The sequence below is a fragment of the Phymastichus coffea genome, unplaced genomic scaffold, assembly GCF_024137745.1.
Source record: "Phymastichus coffea isolate CEN01 unplaced genomic scaffold, Cenicafe_Pcof_1.1 PCOF00083, whole genome shotgun sequence".
NCBI classification, from domain to species: domain Eukaryota; kingdom Metazoa; phylum Arthropoda; class Insecta; order Hymenoptera; family Eulophidae; genus Phymastichus; species Phymastichus coffea.
The window spans coordinates 43741-62593 of NW_026706894.1; the positions used below are offsets into that span (position 1 = coordinate 43741).

General features: G+C 55.2%; 1 protein-coding gene across 2 annotated transcripts in view; it reads left to right on the forward strand.

Moving 5' to 3' along the window:
- The first annotated feature begins 2741 nt into the window (after positions 1-2741).
- LOC131668803 (heparan sulfate glucosamine 3-O-sulfotransferase 1) overlaps positions 2742-18853 on the forward strand; it is a 28043-nt gene continuing 11931 nt past the window's right edge. The window contains exons 1-4 of one of the 2 annotated variants that reach the window (XM_058943245.1): positions 2742-3062; positions 14465-14585; positions 17999-18222; positions 18304-18644. In XM_058943245.1, the coding sequence (XP_058799228.1) occupies positions 14527-14585; positions 17999-18222; positions 18304-18644 (624 nt within the window). In that variant the 5' untranslated portion in view covers positions 2742-3062; positions 14465-14526. Of the gene's footprint in view, positions 3063-14464; positions 14586-17998; positions 18645-18853 lie in introns of both variants that reach the window. The other variant, XM_058943244.1, reaches the window with a different exon arrangement.

Here is an 18853-nt window from a genome sequence, read left to right on the forward strand (position 1 = left end):
TTTCGAACTGATTGGATCTTCGACTATATCAACTGTGGCTAAAGCTCGAATAAAAGCTGTTTCTGTTTAAGATTTTTTAAAGAACAAGTATCTTACAGTTGGTATGAAATTAAATCAAAAACAACAGATTTACGTTAACGCGCTCGAAAGAAATGTATATTTGCCATTCCGTTTGCTTCAAATATAGCTGTCCTGCACGCCAATAAAAGCGACGGACATTTTGACGACGAGCGTATCCGGGATCAAAATGTAAAGAGGATTCCACGGTGTTCTCAGCCAGCGAGAGAGCAAGAAATACTGCGGGATGAAGTCGCCGACAAATAATCCAAATTATGCCACCAAAAGCGAAATCCATATCGCGCGCAAAGTTAAGAAAATCTTCTTCCACCCGCCTATCGCGCGGAACTTACGCTAAACGCCGTGGGGAAACTCAATTTCGCGGCGTTACTCGCGCGAGCCAATAAATCGATCGACAAGCATTGAGCTACTTTGCAACTCTGTCGGACGTAAGAAAAGTCTTTGCATTATTAATCGTACCGTTCTGGCGTCGACAGACAAGGCCTTTACCAGCGAACAGCTGGAGTCGGGAGAGAGGAGAGGCGACGGCGGCGGCGGCGGCGGCGGCGGCGGCGGGTTATTGCTACGCATGTAAATGCTGCGCGCGAGGCAGCAGCTGCACTGCGGCTGGCACGTTCCTCCCGCAGCCGCGTTGTTCTTTTTACTCGGGACTCGAGATACGCGCCCTGCCTTTGTCGGCTCTCCTGCCTGTCGAGTGTTGCTTTGACAGAGCGAAGGATTCTCGTCGGCGCTCAACAATGCAGCGTCGGCGGAAGCAATTGTTTTCGCCTTCTTTGCGAGACGGAAGCGAGTGCTGTTTAGCGCCGAGCTTTCTCCCGAATATCTCCGCCCGTCGCGGCGAGAACGAGCGACGCCGCAGTCGACCTGAGCGCACTCGTGATTCCCAAATCGATCGCCTTGTCGCCTAATTCTATCGTAGGACGCCAAGTAGGTTGACGCGCCGGGCGAAATCGGCGGCCGATCGGCATTGACGGGGGCAAATTACGAAGAAAGCCCTCGACGTCTCGCGCATCCAGAGCGGAGACACGCGAACCGGGGGGAAGGCAGCGGCGCATTGTTCGAGCGACAGGATGTGCCGCGGCAATCTCGCTGCAAAGCCGACAATCCGCGGCGGCGGCGGTGGCGACGGCCCCGAATCCCAGATGATCTCGCTCGCTTTTGATCCGCCCTAAGCGCGCCACTTTTCTTCGCCCAGCCGGCCAGCACCTAATGAGAGACCGAGCCAAATCTCCTCGAGGGAAAATAGAGGAGCGCCAGTGCCGCGGCTTTGGAGTTCCACCGCGACTGAGAGAGAACGTTATTCGGTGCGGACGTTAGGAGAGCAGCGTGAGAAATTTATGGGAGCTCCGTCCGGTGCTCCGTTGTGCAACCGAAAGTGTCGACTTCGCTCGTCGGGCTATGGGACTGTAGCTCCACGAGCGACGCGAGTGCGCGCGCGAACGAATTCAATTTGATATTGATTTGACGACAGACGGCAAAAGCGCTACGAGGCACGCGTTGCCTCGCTCGACGTCGACTGCAATCGAGTATGCAGTTTTTCAAAGGGCCAATGATACGGCCATGAACCATCCAGCCTTTTCGTAATGTTTTCCAGGATCATTTCGAAAAACTAGCCTTCGCTGCAATCTTTAATTTCATTTAGGCAAAGTGCAGCGTTCGTTCAATACCAGTTCAAGCGACAATCTTGATGGATGGCATTCTTTCCACTTATTTATCCACGCAATGAAACATTGAAACTCAAAGAGAAATCGTTTGTTGCTTTACAAGCCAATTTCTTCTAATCGACGTAAATATTTATTAAGAGTTTCGTGGCGGCAAATTATCCTTCGACATTGAAAGTGAAAATGCTTCGTTAATCTCTTTAGATATGATTAAAATCTATTTTCGCACAAAAGAGCAATCTACAATTCGAAATTAGAACGAGAGCGTACACCTCGCGAGATAGGTAGCTATTCGAAAATCGCATAAACGAAGAACTTGATGTTTCGCTGAATTGGTGGGGAAAGCCTCAAAAGCAAAAAGAGGCATGGTTCTGGAAATATACGATCCCATTTAGCAAATTAACAATCCGCTCGACGAGGATTTATCTCGCGGCAAAGCTCGAGTTGAAGATTCGAGATACGGCCCAATTTTCTAGTCGCGCTCGGCAAAGAGCGATCCTTTCCCAGGTCCAAATCCACAGCCGCTCCGGAGTAAAGAAAACGAGAGCAGAGTCGAAATAACTGCGGGCTCTGTTCTTTTTTCTTTTTCTTTGTTTTTTTTTCTCGCGCGCGCAGGTGGCACTAAACTCTAATCTCGGCAGCGGAGCTTTCAAAGCGAAGTGCAGCGGCAAGGCGCGCGCGCGCGCTCACGCTTGCACCCACACAGCCTCCCTTCTCTCCTTGGAAATGAACAAAAGCAAGCGAACAATACGGAGATAAAGTCGGCTAAGGGCAGTAGCAGCGCCACCGCGACGAGCGAAAAAAAGCTCGGCGTACGCAGAGCGCATGCGCCTACGCTTTACTACGTCCTACCCGTGCCGACGCTCGCGCGCGCGGACCGAGCGAGAGAGGGAGAGAGAGAGAGAGAGAGAGAGAGACGGAGCGAGGTGGCGTCGGTCGACGAACGGACGAGTATAATACGCGACGCCGAGGCGCTCCGCTCGCCAGTAGACCGCGGAGCCTCGCAGCTTTTACACTCGAGTCCCGCAGAGCCGTGCTCGCTCGCTCTCGCTCTCTCTCTCTCTCTCTTTCTCTCTCTCTCTGTCTCTCTCTCTCTCTCTCTGCCCGCCTGTCCCCTCCCCCCTCGGTCACACGCTCGCTCGCTCGCTGGCTCCCGCGGCCGTCCTCCAGCTCCCGCCACCGTCAACAGTGCAGCGTCCGACCGAAGCTCGAGCTGCTCCACTGCGAAGGCACGCCGCACGGCTCGCACGAGGTAGCGGCCGCAGCGACCAGCCGCGGCAACGGCGGCAACCTACTAACCCGACCTTGGCTCCCGCGCACCAGGTAAGCACCCCCCGACCCGAGCTGCCCCTGCCACTCCGGTCCGAGGCACACGCGCGTGCAATCGATCACAAAGGACGCGAGGACGCTCGCTCGAGGCTGCGTGCGCTGCACGCCCGAAGTGCGAGTCAATTATACTCCAGCTTTTCAGCGGCGTAATCGCGTGTCGAGCTGCTCTCTGCGCCAAACAGCCCGGCCCGAGGATTAAGGCCTTTCGCGACAAAACTACTTGGAATTAATTAAGCCTCTCTCTCTCTCTCTCTGTCTGGCGCAGATTCGGTGAGCGTCACCAATAGCAGCCTCGGTTCACGGCTGCTTGGCACTCGATACCCGACAGTGTACGCGCGCGAACGTAATCTCGCTGAGCGCCTAATATCTCGCGCGCCGCGAGGTCGTCGAGCATTTCTTTCGCTCGGGACACCTGAAACATTAAAAAGCCTGCGAGTGCAAACAAGAGAGAGTCGTTCCGGCACGAAGCATTGTAATGTGCGGTCTTTAACGGGCTGCGAACACACAAAAGAGGCCGGGGGGGAAGGGGGTTAGTTGACGAGTTAACAAAGATAAACTTCCAAGCCCGAGGACAACGCGAGCGAAGCCGCTCTCGCGTGTTCTCTCTCTCTCTCTCTCTCTCCTTCTTTTATTTGCTTCAATTCGGATTGTTTGAGCGGGACGTCGGAGGGGGCGCCCGGGCTGGAGCTTTTGTCACACCTCACGAGCTTTCGGACTTTACGATTGGGTTTTATGCGTGGGTCCACCTGCAGCCACATGTAGCGTACGTTTTTTCATCGCGTGTGCCCGTCTATTTTCGCTTTTGCTGTCTTTTCGTCCGCTTTACTTTTGCGAATGCGTCGTTCCGTTTACGAGTGCTCGGCGAAGCCTAATTACCGGAGTTTCCGTGGCCGTAGCTAGTCTCGACTGCGCGAGAACGAGGAGCCGCGAGGAGCTCTGGGATCGCTACGATCGAGGATAATTTGGCTCGCCTCTCGCCGGACGAGGCGCGTTTCGCGCGCGAACGACAAGTCAACCTTGAAACAATTAAGCGCGCCCGCGTCGCGCATTATACACCGGCGTTAATATTTGAAATACGTCTTCGCGCGAAACTCATGACCGACAAGCATTCCGCGTGATTACGTTCTCCGCAGCTGGCCTCGATGCCAATGAGCGCGCGCGCCACTCTGCTCTCCGTTTAGCAACCAGTAGTTCTGCCGGTAGTTTCCTGTCTCCCAAAAGAAAAGCTCGAGGCGAGAGATCTCGCGCCGCTTCTTCAAAGTGAGTCGTTCGAGACTGCGCGTGCTCGGAGGAAGACTCGTTTGTCGGGCAAAAGAGGAACTCGCAACGGAATTTCGCGCTTTTCGGCGACGGGGCAGAGATGCGATTGGCTCGAATCGAAATCACGCGTTTGGCGCGACACACGCTGGCCGAGAGGAGAAAGGGAAAAGCGGGAAAAACTTTAATTGGCCCAAGTTTAATTGCGCTGGCGCGTCCGGCGCGCTCTGATTACCGTCGGAGAGTCGCTCGACGGGTTACGTACCGTAGACCGGCTGCGCGCCAACTTTGCTCCGAGATGCACTAGACCTTCGTCTTATCGGTCGCGGTGAGGCCTCTCCTCGCTCGCCGAACAGATTCGGCTGCGTTCGGCAAGAGTCCGCAGCTGCAAAATGCAAATCGTCCTGGTTGCGGACGAACTATCCACGCGACCATATTCTCGCTTGTAATTATTCGACCGTTCCGAGTGCCTAAAATAGAGCTAGAATATGCGGCCTGAAATGGATCCGTTTAGTCTCTCTCGGATGCCTGAGCTAAGTATAGCCTTTCAAGATTCAGTTCACGGAGACGATGCGCGCGGTCTGCAATCAATACAATTGCCGGCGTCTAATGCCTCCTCTTCGCCGATCGGCCCCGTCTCGCTCGACCGCATTAAATGATAATTTGGCGACTTATTAGATGATGAGGCGGCCAATTAAGCTATTGAAACGCGAGCACAACCACCGCCGCACACTTCGGCTGACCTCTGCAAACGGACGTTCGCGAGCGCTCGCGAGTTTTCAATTTCAGTGACGTTCGCCGTCGTTCGATTATGAAACTTCCCAGTTAAATGTTAACGCTCTTTTCGACGAAGCTTCGACGCTCTGCCAGATATTGTGAAAATATGTATACGTATAGCCGACAGACTTCTCTTCAAACATTTATGTCGAAAAATTGCCTGCCCGACCTCGTTTTTTTGTCATTATTGTTCTTCCGAATTGAAAAAATCTCCGTTGCGCACCTCATCTTTCGCGCTCTCTCTCTCTCTCTCTCTCTCTCTCTCTCTCTCTCTCTCTCTCTCTCTCTCTCCTCTTCTTTGCCGCACGCGCTACTAATTACAAGCTCGCGCAAAGCGGCTCCGGTTGGATGCGCGGCGTCGAATAATCAAAAACTCTCCGCGCAATATAAATCAGCGACAGGGCCAATAAATAGTCTCTCGCCTTTGAGGCGTTTCGCTCGCGAGTGCCCTTTATCCGTGCGGGGGATGGGAGAGGGGGCAAAAAGGGTCAGTTTTCAAGCCGGAGGAGTCGAGGCCTTCTCGCCGGGGATCGAGATTAACGCGCGAGATTGTGCACGAGCCGCTGAGTCTCGCCTCGACTCCATTGGGCTTTACGAACTTTCGACGCGGTCGCGACGCCGAGCATCGCACCTCTGTCCTTCTGCCGTTGGTGCCTCGATGCCTCGATTACGCGAAATCTCTCGGCGTCGCGGACCGACCCGCCGGACAAATCTCACGAGCGCGATCGAGAACGTCGATAATCAATAAAAACAAGGAAAAAAGACAGGTCCGCTGTTCCAATGTCGCGTTTATGCTGGGAGTGGAAACATAAGAAATATTTGTCCGGTAAAATTTCGCACCGTTAGAACGTGCAATATCGTTGCGCGTAAGCTCGACGTGAACGCGCCTGCCGCATTTTTTTTGCCGATCGGACGGCTCGTTACCCGAACCCAGGACGAATTCGAATTCGGCATCGACGGTGAATTTCCAACGAGCCGCGGTGGCTGCCGCCAGTGCGATCGCTCGCCGCCGAGAACGATATCTCACGAACCTAATTATCGAATATTTACTCAACGGCCGCGCGCGCGTGAATCAGCATTTGGCTTGCGCCGAGGCTTCTTTCAGCGTACGTGTCGGCGTCGAGCCGCCTCGGAGTAAGTACGTATCTCGTTGGTTTTTAAACTCGCTCGCGTGCCTCGCGCAGCCGTTGAAATGCCGCTTGCCTGGGATTGCACGGCTGAAAAATTTTTTTCTCTTTCCATTCCACGCTTTGATTGTGAGATAAATTTTACGCGCGGGAAAAGGTAAATATGCCTGCCTCCGTTTTTCCGCCCCCCCCCCTGTGGCTCGACGCGTGGCGCAGCTTTGAACTGCGACTCGCGAGTGCTTTTTCGCAAATTCCCTTTCGTCGTGCACGAACGCTTTTTATTTTTAATCAGAGAAATGGATGGCACGCTTCCGAAACGATTAATAATTACGAGTTTGCGACTCGAGCGTCGCGTTTAAGGCGATTCGATCGCAGTCGCGAGAGAAAGACGAAGGGACGGGGGGAGAGAGACGGGGCCCAATTAGCAAAATTGCAAATTAAATATGGTGCAGGAATGAAATTGAAATTGGCGCTCGGGCGTCCCGATGATTGTACGCTTGCGCTTGTAACGAGCTTCGGCGCAAATAGGCGCGAATTAATTTCGCAGTGGAGCGCGCGAACGAACCGAAAGTTAATTGCACTATCAGCGCGTTCGCGGGAATAAGAGCGAATATCGCGCGCGCGAGTCGCGGATCGCTGCCGAATCGCGATAACCCGCCCGTTGGCGGCGCTGGGCACCCCTAAGGAACTCGGCCGCGCCGCGGGGCGAGCGCTCAGTACAGCGGACGTAACCCACGCGGCCCCCGCGCTTTCCTCGCGCGAATGTCCAGCCGGACTCTCGTCACTGCCCGAGAAAGCTAATAATTTTCGTAACGCGCATGCGATCGGCAAAATTGATGGTCAGGATGAGCGCGAGCTCCTCGTTACTCCTGCCTTCCCTCGCCTTCGCGTCGCGTGGAATGAGAAATGAAGCGCTAGGCTTTTATGGAATTATTCATGACGACCGTGGCTTCTTTCGGGCCGAGGGTGCGCGGGGTAGAAACTGCAGCCGGCCTTCCGGAAAATACGCGCGGATTTCCTCCTCCTCCTCCACCTCCTCCTCCACCTCTTCTTCTTTTTTGTTATTCTCCAAGTAGCATCTTATCGCCGAGGGACTCTCCGTGCGCGAAGCTTCTCCCTCTCGCTTGTTAGCGGGAAATTGGATAATCTGCATTCGAGCTCGAGTGGAAGCATTTTTTTCGCTTCCCCTCTTCGTGGCTCTCGCGTCATTAAACGTTCGCGCGCTGCCGGAAAGATCGCTGCTGCTTTTGCAATGCAGAGCGTCCTGTCACGCAGGCCGCGGCTGCCGGCGGTCGGTCAATTTTCCCCGCTCTTCCGCGAACCAAGTCCTATCGAGTTCGCGAGTTAATGGAAGGCTCTTCCCCAACGCTGCAGTCTTGGACGTCGCGCGCGTGCGTGCAGCGCGAGCTCAATGGAACGCGAACAGCCCTCGCTCGCGACAAAACAAGTATAAAGCCCGGCGTGCAATTCTTATCTCGAGAGCCCTCTCCGACAGGACTTACGTGGCGGCGCTCCACTCCAAAACGAGGCAGGCGCGGATCCGCCCGCAGCGCCGTTTAATCGTCGATGTGCGGCGCGAGGAAACTGCGAGCGACCGCGAGCGCGCGCTTCTGGGGAAGACGCGGCGGCGATCAGCGCGCGCCACACCGTCAGAGCTGCCGCGCATATCGATTTGCTCGCTACAATTACGCTGGCGTATTCGGCGCCGCGAGAAAGCGTTCGGCACGACGACGACGATCAACCGCGTGCACGCTTGCGTCTCCCGGGAATCGGTCTAGCGAGAAGGGGACTTCGGAATCTGCTTAATGTATGTACGGGGGGGGGGGGGGCAGCGGCACGCCCAAAAAAGAGAAGAAAGAAGAGAGGAAAGAAATACTTTAATCTCGGAGGAGCGTGGGCTCTTTCTTTAATCATGAGCGAACCTGTGCTTTTTTATTTTTTCCGACGCTGACGAACGGAATCCGGTGCTCGTCCGGAGGCCGAGAGGTTGATCGAATCTCCCCGAACGACCGTACAGATTTGAAGTTTCGGCGATTTGAATAGGAATCCGATCTCAATGGTAGCGTCCTCTTCGTCTTTTCTTTTTTCTTGCCGTTCTCCCGTGAGCGCGTACCCGCACGCGCCGATGGCACTGTAGCATCGCCGAATTCGCCGACAGCTTCGCTTTTCCGCTGAAACCGAGCGAGCCCAAACGCGCTCGAGCTGACGGGTGACGCCGTGAGGATCGTCGGCTCCTCGTCTCGCCACGCTTAATAATCGTACGCGCGCGTCCCTCTGCAATCCCGTAGCGTGTGCGTTTACGCACGACGCATCGCTCGAAATTGCCTTTTTCGTCCAGCGGCCGGTCGGTAATATGCTTATTTCGACCTTGCTGGGTAAAAAAATAGTATGCGCAACGCGACCGGGAAACTGGCAAGCCCATAGCACGCGTTTGCCGACCTCGGCTTCGCCTCGATTCTCCTAGTCAATTCTCGCGTGTTACGGACTCACCAATACTTTGCCGGCCTAGCTACGTAATCTATTATTCATTACAGCGTGCATTTTTAAGTTGCTCGTAAGACAGTTTATGTCACCTTCACAGCTCCAAAACACCTAAAGCTCTTTCCCACTGGCGCGCCTCGACGTTTATCGCCGTGGTTATTCGAACGGAATAATAACGCGATGGTAGCTTACTTTGCCGTTGTAAGCTTTTGAATGAGGCTATCCAGGAGAGTAATTTATTTGGAAAGGCTTTTCGTCTGTTCAAACATTAAAGCTTACGTTCCCACGACTCGAGATAAATCTCGTTGGACAATGCATTGGAATGACGGATTGATCCGTTTGAAAATAGTTTGCGATCGAGTGACGGCTGGGCTGCCGTCGCTTGCGCCGGATATATCCGCCAAGTGATCGCGCGAAAGAGTAGTCGGCGATGAATCGACTCACGAGAAGGCTTTGCAGAGCACTTGGCTAATTATTTGCAATGTTTGGGTGGGTCGTACCTCGCCGCGAGACGAATACGCCCGAGTAAGAGAAGAAGACACCCAAATTAGAAAGCAGCAGACTCGCGCCTTAATATTATTTTTCGCGCGCAGTTCGAGGGCTCGTTCCAGCTTCCCGTGAAGCTTGCCCCAAGATGTCAACGGGTTTACGGCCTTTTTGTTTGATTTTAATGGCCGGTCTCCCGCGCGATTACGCCTTCACGAGCTTGACCTCCGAACGCCCGGAATATTCCTAATACACTTATCCGCGCGCGAAAATCAATATTTACGAGCGTCCCGACTCGACTGTTATTACGGCTCCGTACACGAGAGAGCAAGCGCAACGACAGTTTTTTTTCTTTTTTTTTAGGGCATGATATTTTTTCGTTAGAGATGATTGGCGTGCTCGTCGATTAGTAGCGCTGGTTCTTTCTCTCGCGATTTATAGTTGCAGTATGGAGAACTGATCGACGACGGCTTCTCGAGTCTCCTGTGCTCCGATCGTTCGTAGCAATTTCGTCCGTTTAAAAATCTAGTCAAAGCGCGCTTTCGACGCCCAGCCGAATACATTCGGCTAATAACGAGCAGGTTCGTCGTAATTCACCGATACTGCGAGAGAAATCCGGCGAGAGACAAGGACACGCCTCTGAATCCCATTGACCTCTGTGCATTATACATACACGCCTCGCGATATATAGCTTTGGCGAGTTCTTAATCACCCTTGACCTCGTTTTTCCCTTCTCTCGCCTCCCCGGTCTCTCTCACCCTCGGCATCCCCGGACGACGACGCGCGACATAACAGGTTTTTCGAGAGAACGGTGTCTCGTTTTCCAAGGTGTCGCGTCTTTTATTTGCTTTTTGCGCGAGCGGCTTGAATTCGTTGGGCGAAAGCTCCTAAAATGTCTGAACTGAATTTTGACGGCAACAGTGACAAAAGAAAAAAGCGAAGAGGAGAGCTTTTTGTGATTGTTGACACTAAGGCCACTACAGTTGGATGCCATATTTTCCCGTTCTTTTACGAAATGTACTGCACCGCGACAAGCAGCTCCCTTTTCCGTTTCTAGATCGCGAGGCACAGCCTGCAAAAGTCTTAAGAAATTCGATTGGAGCTTTCGTCAGAATGACCCATCGAAGAAAGCAATCGCAATCGGATTGCACGTCGGAGACACGAGCGGGCCGCGCATTAAAATTGCACGGCTTTATGAGAGACCGTGGGTTCGAAAGACAGTTAATTATCGAACTGGCGTCAACCTGCATTATCAATGACCCCTGGCACAAACCTAATTGACACACTGAACTATCTATTCTATCAATTAAAGCTAACCGAGTCGAGTGGCTTTCCAAATTAAACCGGCAATAGGTCAAGAATTCGCGGAACAAACAGAAAAAAAGAGAATCGATGGCTCTTGACATTTCTCAATAGCACTGCCAGAGAGAAAGAGAGAGTGAGAGAACTCGAATGATTGCGTTCTTTGCCAATTAACTGTTCGCCCCCTCCGTTTCTCTTCGGATAAGCCGAACTTTTAATTATGTACCGAGGGTATGTCTATATACCCCAATGGCGTTGGACGTGTAACGGCGAGCGAATTAATCGACGAGGCTAGACGACCTTTTTCCCGTTTCATTACACGTTGACACACGAATTACCGAGAGCCGTTTGGCAATTTGGCGCCCGTCAAGGACAACCAGGCAGCTCGAAATGCGAACGATCGCGCGGGATGTGTCCATCATCTCGGCTCGAGTCGTCGTCATCGTCATCGTCGCCGCTGCCAACGCGCGCGGACTGCCCATTTGGGAGTTTACGCTGGACCAAGTCACTCGATCGAGCTAGCTGTTTGCCCGAGGCGCAGCGATCCGCCCGTTTGCTTTGCCGCCGAGCTCGCCGCCGAAAAACAAACAAAGGGGTCCGCGCGGCCCGGTTTTTGCCGGCGCCGGTCGGCGCTCGAGCCTCGCCCCGCTTCGCCCCGCTTCGCCCCGCTTCGCCCCGCTTCGCCCCGCTTCGCCCCGCCTCACCTCGGCCGCTTGCCGGCACCATTACTTATTTGGCGAGCGGCGCGCGGAGCGAGAACAGGGGCCGAGCTGCAATCGCGCAAAAAGCCGGCCGACTGGTCTGTTGCTCTCGCAGGATATTGCCAATTTGCCTGAGCGGCCCGAGGGATGCACGCTCGCTCGACTTTTTTTTAGCCTGCCGCCGCGCTGCAGCTAATGCTATTGCGCGAGGCACGCGGGACCAAAAATACTTGGCGCGGCGGCTGCCGTTCGGGGGCACCTCGCCGCGTCATTTCTCGCGGACAAGCGCCGAGCGAAACGAACTCGCTACGGTCAGCCGCGAGATCTCGTTGTCGGTGCACTTGCACGCGCATCAGTCCTGTCGAGCAGACGAGCGAGCGAGTCTCTGTCCCCGTCTAGGAGAAGAAAAGAAGAGCGGCATAAAAGCGGGCGGGCGTAAATTGCCCGCTCTATTATTCACGTCGCGGTAAAAGCGTTGTAAACTTGGACGTCCGATGGCGAGTCGCGACAAGGAGCCCGAGCGCCGCCGCCGTGGCGTCGACCCCTTAAGAGTCTGCGGTCTTTTTTCTCTTTTTGGGCGCTATAGCTCGGAAGCCTCTTGCGAGCCTTCCCCAGGGCGATTGGGATTCTCCGCTGCCACCCTCCTGGCCCCTATTTATTTGTCGGACGAATCTTCGGGCTCCGAGCTCCGGGCTCCGGGGCTACCGCTGCTCTGACGCCTCAGATTTTTACCGCCACTCGAGCCCGAAGCTCGCTTTGCTTTTCCCGCTAACCATCCGAACGGGAGCGGCTGATTTGTCGAGAGGCGCGGGGGGACTCCTCCTCTCCAGCTCGACGGGCCGAACGCATTTCGAGACTACTGCCAGAGATAATCCATCGAGGAAAAAGGAAGCGCTACAAGTGCGTGGCGCGAGATAGGAGGCGCAAATAAGTCGAACGCTACTGAAACTCGTAAAGGCACTTTGTCGTCCTGCCGTACAATCTCAAACAAAATTCAAAACCTCCAGCTCTGTCGCGCCGTCGCCGGAGATCTGGACGTTCGAAAAGTAGTCTCTCTTTTCCGAAAACTTTCCGAAGCTCGTTACCACGTGACCTCAATTCTAATCAAGTCCATTATTTTAAAAAAAGCGCTCTTAAATCACTCTGCGGAAGGGAAATTGAAAGAAAAAGAATAATATTCATCAGAGGCCTCGTTAGCCAGCGGCCGAGCGCGAGAAACAGGCGAGAGCGAACGAAATAACGAGCGCAATCCATCAGGATTGTACTAGCGATGATCGTAAATTGCCAAAGTAAACCGACACCCTTGTCCCGTTTCCTTCGCCGCGCACCAGTCTCTGTCCGTGGTTACGGGCCACGCGCACATAAGTGTAATAAAATATGGAAAATCGATTGTCAATGGCTGAGCTCTCCCACGAGTTCTCCCCCAAGCCCTCCGTTCTCTCTAGCTTGCACGCGCAGCCGCGCTGCTGCTGCTGCTGCTGCTGCACACTTGCAAGCCATGGGGCATAAGCTACGAAAGAGCAAGAGCGACGATCGATGCGATGCCATGAATAATTGTGCAGTCGTGCATGATCTCGATCTATTTTTTCTTCTCTGCCGTCTCCTCCGTGCAACCGCGCAGCGCACTATTTTTTTTTTTTTCCTTTTGCCATCGCAGGCTTTCATCGGCGCACTGCTATGTACTCGAACGGTTTATTGCTTTTCGACGCGTTACCACGCCGCAACTGAATTGCCGAACAGCGCCAAGTCGCCGGTAGCAGTCGCGCCCTAGTACGTCCTAATCGAAGTGGACGGCTGGTAGACCCAAATCAAATGCATCTCGTTCTTCGCCGTCCGAGCTCCCGAGTTACAAGTGGCGACTAAATCGCGCTGTTCATCAGCCACGTAGAATTTTGAACCGAGCCGATGAGAAGTAAGGTTAGCCTAGTTGCCGATACAAAGTCGCGAGTTAAGAGCTTGCGCGCGCAACGCAAAGGGAAAGCTGCATTCTGCTGCGCGAGCTTCGGAGTCTCTGAGAATGCATTAAACATCGATCCGACCTACATATAAATTCGCGGAAAAAGTTGTTTCGCGCGGCCGCGAACAAACTAAAAAGCAGCGCAGCTCGGCCTTCGAGATAAGAAAGCTCGCGGCTTTGGCCGCTGGAAAACGAGTAATCCGCTCCGTTTCCCGGGCGCTCGAGCGTGCGAACGACCCGCGCGAGTACGTAAAGCTGCCCGGAGCCACCTCGGCGCGCGGCCGCTCGTTTCTTTTTGTCTTGGCCTCGCTGCTATAGCCGTCTCGATTCGGCCGCGCGGCGCTCGCGACGAATCGAGGCCGCCGTGGGACGGCTCGAGCGCGCGTAGCCGACGCCGGCGAACGGACCTCGGCCAGCAGCCTCCGCATCGTTGCCCGCGCTGTTCGTCGGATCGGGGTCGGCTGCGACGGGACAGATCGCACGCGACGCCGTATCGATTCGCCCGTGGCAATCGGTCCTTGTTGGAAATGCGCTCGCGGCGAGCCGTGCGATTTTCGAGGCGAAGTCGCGCCACCGAGTGCAGGCCGGATGCAGCGGAGCGGTCGCCGCTTCATTTTCTAGATTATACGTAAGCGTTGTTTGCATTTGAGGGTACAGAGCAACGGAGCACGAGAAAGTTCGCCGAGCCACAAATGAGAACGGCCAAGTCCAAGTGAAGAAGTTGCGGCTGTTCCGCCTCGTCGCGCATCGATTTTTGGAACCTAAACAAGCCGAATATGCATTAGATCTCGACGACGGGCCGAGCGAGGGCTGCGGCCGGTCGCGCGTCGTTCGGCTCGATCGGACGTTGTTCTTGCGAGGCCGAGCTAATCGAGGCGTCGGAGTCGCCGCGGCGCCTGGCGAAATTCGTACGCGTGTCGCGAGCTGGCGCTGAGCATCGATTCCTCTCCGATTGGGAGCCAACTACAGCGAGCGTACACGTGTGCAGTGACTGCAGCACGCGATCGAGCGAACGCCCTCCCCCGCCCCATCGCGCTGCCGTCGTATTATTTCCTTCCTACACCTACGCCCCGTCCCGCGCCGCCGGCTTGTGTCGGTAATTTCGTTCGCTGGCTCGTTAAAACGCCCTCGCTCGCCCCGAGGAGAGCACGAGAAAGGGAAAAAACAAAGCGGACAAATGGAATTGCATCGCTGCCGCTGACGTGAGGCGCCGCGAGTGAATTCCCCGAGTAATTGGACAATTTCCCGCGCAGCGGACTCCGACGGAAGGCGGATCGGGACTCACTTGGCTCTCGGTTGTCGTTGCAGGTGAGCATGTGAGGGACCGCTGCTGCAGAGCCGCCGAGAGGCCGACGACCACCGACGGCTCGATGCCCGTGAAGGCTTGGTCTCGTCACGGCTGGCCCGCCCCGTTGCCCCTGGATGTTCTGTGAGTATGCACCCGATCGACCGGCGCTCGCCTGCTCGGGCCCGGGACCGAGCGTCCTCCGTCCGCCGTTATCGCGCTCGGCCATCGCGCTCGGCCATCGCGCTCGCCGCCTGCCATTAACTAATTAAAGTTTCGCGAGCGGAAGATCGCTGCTCTCCGCTAATTGACGCCGAATTACCGCGCGTGCCGTCGGGAGCTCGCCGCGGAATGTTCGCGCGCGTACTGCGCCGAGTCACGAACGACGCGCCGCCCCTCGTATTTACAACGCTTTGCATCCGCCGGGCCTCCCCCTTGCCCAACCGCGCCCGCTTTTTCTTTGCCTCCGCCGCGGCCTAATTAACGCGTCGCGCTGAGTTCGCGCTCTCCTCCCGTTATGCTTTATTAAGCCGTATAATCGCGACTTACGCCTCTGGGGAGAAGTTTAATTAAATAAAGTCGATCGAGCGAGCCGGTGGGCTATTGTGTCGGCGTCGCGCTGCGGCTTTTGTTCTCGCGCCGGAATGAGCAACTCGATGACTCGCCGGAACGAAGTACGAGAGAGAGGTCCACTTTCGCGTCGATAACGTTCGCCATTGGTATCGCGCGTGCACCTTTTGTGATTTTCCTTTGCGTTCACCTGCGGAATCATTAGTCTTTCGTCCAATAACGAAGAAGAAGAGTAAGAAAACCGCTGTAAATTTTTCGGCCGATCTTCGACCTGTCTTGTCCCTGAAAGATACGTTCGTTCATACGTATAATCGTACAATATTTATGAAAAACGTTGTCTCGTCTATCCGCGTGCGTTTCGTTTCGTTTCTTTTCTTTCTGTACTGCGAGGCATAAAAACCCAGGTTGAAGCAGCGACGCTAAAAATGTTACTCTCTCGCTCGGCGACATCTGCCCCTGAAGTGTAGCGATAAACAGCTGGTAAAGAAAAGGAACACGGAGGAATTTTGTTTTCCACGCGCTCTCGGCTTTGCGATTCGTCCCACTCGCGTTGCCCGCGGACGCTCGGCCGTTGCGCGCGAGACACCCACCCGACTGATCGTCCTTTTTTCTCCCGGCGAATGGTGCCGACAACAGCGGCGCAGTTCGATCGGGCGCGCGAGCCGAGGGAGCCAAATAAATATTTGGCCTGTCCCGGCGCGCCGACTCGCACGCGAATATTTGTCGGCCGACGAAACTCTTCTTGCGCGCGCGATATGCCGTAAACAAGTTTTTTCCGCTCTCGATCGGCTGGGATTTCCTTTTTCTCATTCTTCTTTTTGTTTTTACCGTTCGACTTTCGACCGTGCCTCCAATTTCGACGAGTCTCGATAGCGACTTTGTAAATTTATCGCGCGCTCGTATCACCCTCGGACGAGAATTTTGTCGTACCGTTCGCTCGACTTGGTTTTGCAATGTTACAATTTGAATTACTCGAGCGTGAAAATTTCGAGGCCGTGCCGCAGTTTCTCTGCCTCTTATCGGTCGGCGCTCGTCGAATCGCCAGCCCGTGATCTTTGCCGTTGCGGAAGCTGCGAAAACAAAAGAAATGTAACGAAGAGCGTTCCCGAAGAAGTATACGCGAGACAAAAAGAAGGTGAAATACGCACATACGTGCTTATCGATTTCTCGCGCGGCGCGAAAGATGTGGCGCAAGGCGAATCCGACAAGTTGATAAAGGCCCGAGCTATCCGTTATTCGGAGCTCCGGCAGTAGCAGCAGCGACGCCGGCAGCGCCAACGGGAAATATCCCCCAGGGGCGCAAAGCAAGGCAGGCAAGGATTGGCCGCGACTGCTTTATCCGTCCTGAGCGAGGCTTGAATTACGGCGCCAACGAGAGCGAGCCGAAGCCTCGCCCGGCGCGCATCGGGAAAGCTGTACTCTCGGCCAAGCGCGCGGATCGCGTTACTCGTGATCGACGAGCCGAGCGCGCCCGTGGCCTCATCCCCAAATGTGTCCGCGGCGGGCCGGTTGTTGCACCCGCGGCTCGGGCGCTACGTCCGAACGCGAGGCTCCTCCTCCGCCTGCCGGGCGCGCGGGGCGCGCGTAACGAGCAACCGGCGTTGTTTTCTCGCTTTGGACGGGGCCGATTCGCGCGAGCGCTCGCTCGCCGTTGCGCGCGCCCGGCTTCCGCTGGCGCTCGGCTCGAGCGACGTTACGTTTGTCACGGGGTCGCGCACCAATCACCAATTAGCGAGCGAGCTTGGCAGCTATGACGACGCGATGCCTGGGCAGTGTGTCGGCCGTGCGACGATTCGTCATTGTTACCTGCGGCCGCGTGACTCGATTTTCGTCCCGCTCGACAAAATTTAATTTTCTCATCGGGACGCAAACGGACAGCGTCGAGCGTTTGCGTAGATCGGCCACTTAGATACCACGCGAAGAAAACTCATTAACGCTGGCAGCCAATCCGCCAAATGCAAATTCTCGGGACTGCGTGGGCGGTGTCTTTGCGAGTTAACTCTGGCTGTACAAACCCTCCGGAACGCGAATAAAAAGTATACGTGGCGTGCGGCGCGGTAATAGCCAGGCGATTTTATTTTTAGCTCTTAGTCGTGCGGACGAGAAAGGAATAAACAACCACTCGCAATGTGTATTGACATTGCTCTCTCCCTCTCTCTCTCTCTCTCTCTCTCTCTCTCTCTCTCTCTCTCCCTCTCGCTCTGATTGATCGAGCTTGAGGGAATATACGTGTGCACGACCGCGATTTATTTATGAAACGAGCGAGTTCGATATTCCAGTCGCCTGGAGCGGCAAGTCGTGTGCGCGAAAATCGTTTCGCTTGTTTTTTCGCGCTCCCGCTGCTGCGGCAGCGACCCTTGGTCGAGAGAGTAAAGGCTGCACGCGACAGTATTTAATTATGATTTTTCTGCAAAAAGAAAGGAAAAAAAAAGGAGAGGAAGAGAGCGCCAGCACGAGCCAACTCACAAAGGTCGTTTGTGCTCGTTCTGAAATGTTAATAGGTCCGCGAGCGTGCGAAATCGCGCAGAGGCCTCGCAGCGACAGCTCGATCAAGGGCGAACTACAGGCTGGAATCACCATTGAAGGCTTTAGCGCCGGAAGGCGGGAGTTGATTTCGCGGGCTCCGTGGCCGTGTCGAGGCGGACTCGCGAGTCGAATTTCGACGAGGCGCGCTCGAGTCCGTTGGCAAGAATGTGTGTACCGGGACGCGGCTCGCGCGATCAAACTTTAAATCTTCGATCCGTCAAACGCACATCTTTTTTGAAACTTTGCAAGCACGCTCGAGTTTCGGGCCGGGGGCTTATAATTTCGCTCCGGGGAAATTAGTTGCGCAAACTTTGCACTTTTGCAAAGTCCTTAACGACTTGTCCGGCGCGCGGCCGCGAAACTCGGCGACAAGTTGGAAGAGTGTCGGTGCGCCCGCCCGGAGAGAACGGAGCGACTGATCGAAAGAACAAAGTCAGCTTTGGCGGTGGTCGTGGTTGCAGATGTATGCCGCGCGCGGCTATGAGGCCAACAGATCTAGGGGACAGCGCCTCGGACTGCATCCTCGTGGTGGGCTTCTCCAGGCCCAAGGTGGCGGCGGCCTTCCTCACGGTGGCACTGCTCTCGCTCTTCCTCACCTTCCACATCCTCTACGACAGCGCGGTTTACAGTCTGCGCGCCGCTGCTAACAAGGTGATCGTCGCACCCGTTGACGAGGCGTCACCGCGGTCCTCGGCCTCCTCCTCCTCCTCGTCATCGTCGTCGTCGTCGTCGTCATCGTCGTCGTCGTCGTCGTCGTCGTCGTCGTCGTCATCGTCGTCGTCGTCGTCGTCGTCGTCGTCGTCGTCGTCATCGTCGTCACCGCCACCGCCGCCGGCGCTCTTCGTCACCGGCAAGGCGCACTTCCCACGAACCAGCCGCCAGCTGCCGCAAGCCATCATCGTCGGCGTGCGCAAGTGCGGCACCCGAGCGCTCCTGGAGTACCTGTTCCTGCATCCGCAGATCCAGAAGGCCGCCGGCGAGGTGCACTTCTTCGACAGGAACGACAATTACGAGAAGGGCCTCGACTGGTACCGAAGGAAAATGCCCTACTCCTTCAAAGGACAGATCACCATTGAGAAGAGTCCCAGTTACTTTGTCACTCCCGAGGTTAGTCAAGCTACCGCATGCGTTCGCTTCCACTTTCACGTTCTATTTGTAGTTTCCGACCGCGGCAACGTTCTCTAACCTGCCGTGATTCACGACAGTCAGCTGCGTCCGCAAACGAATAAAATCAAAACGGAGAGCAGACGCTCCGCTGCAATCTGATTTCGAGGGAGCAGAGCTGCCTTTTGGGAGTCACGGTAGCGTGTAGCGAC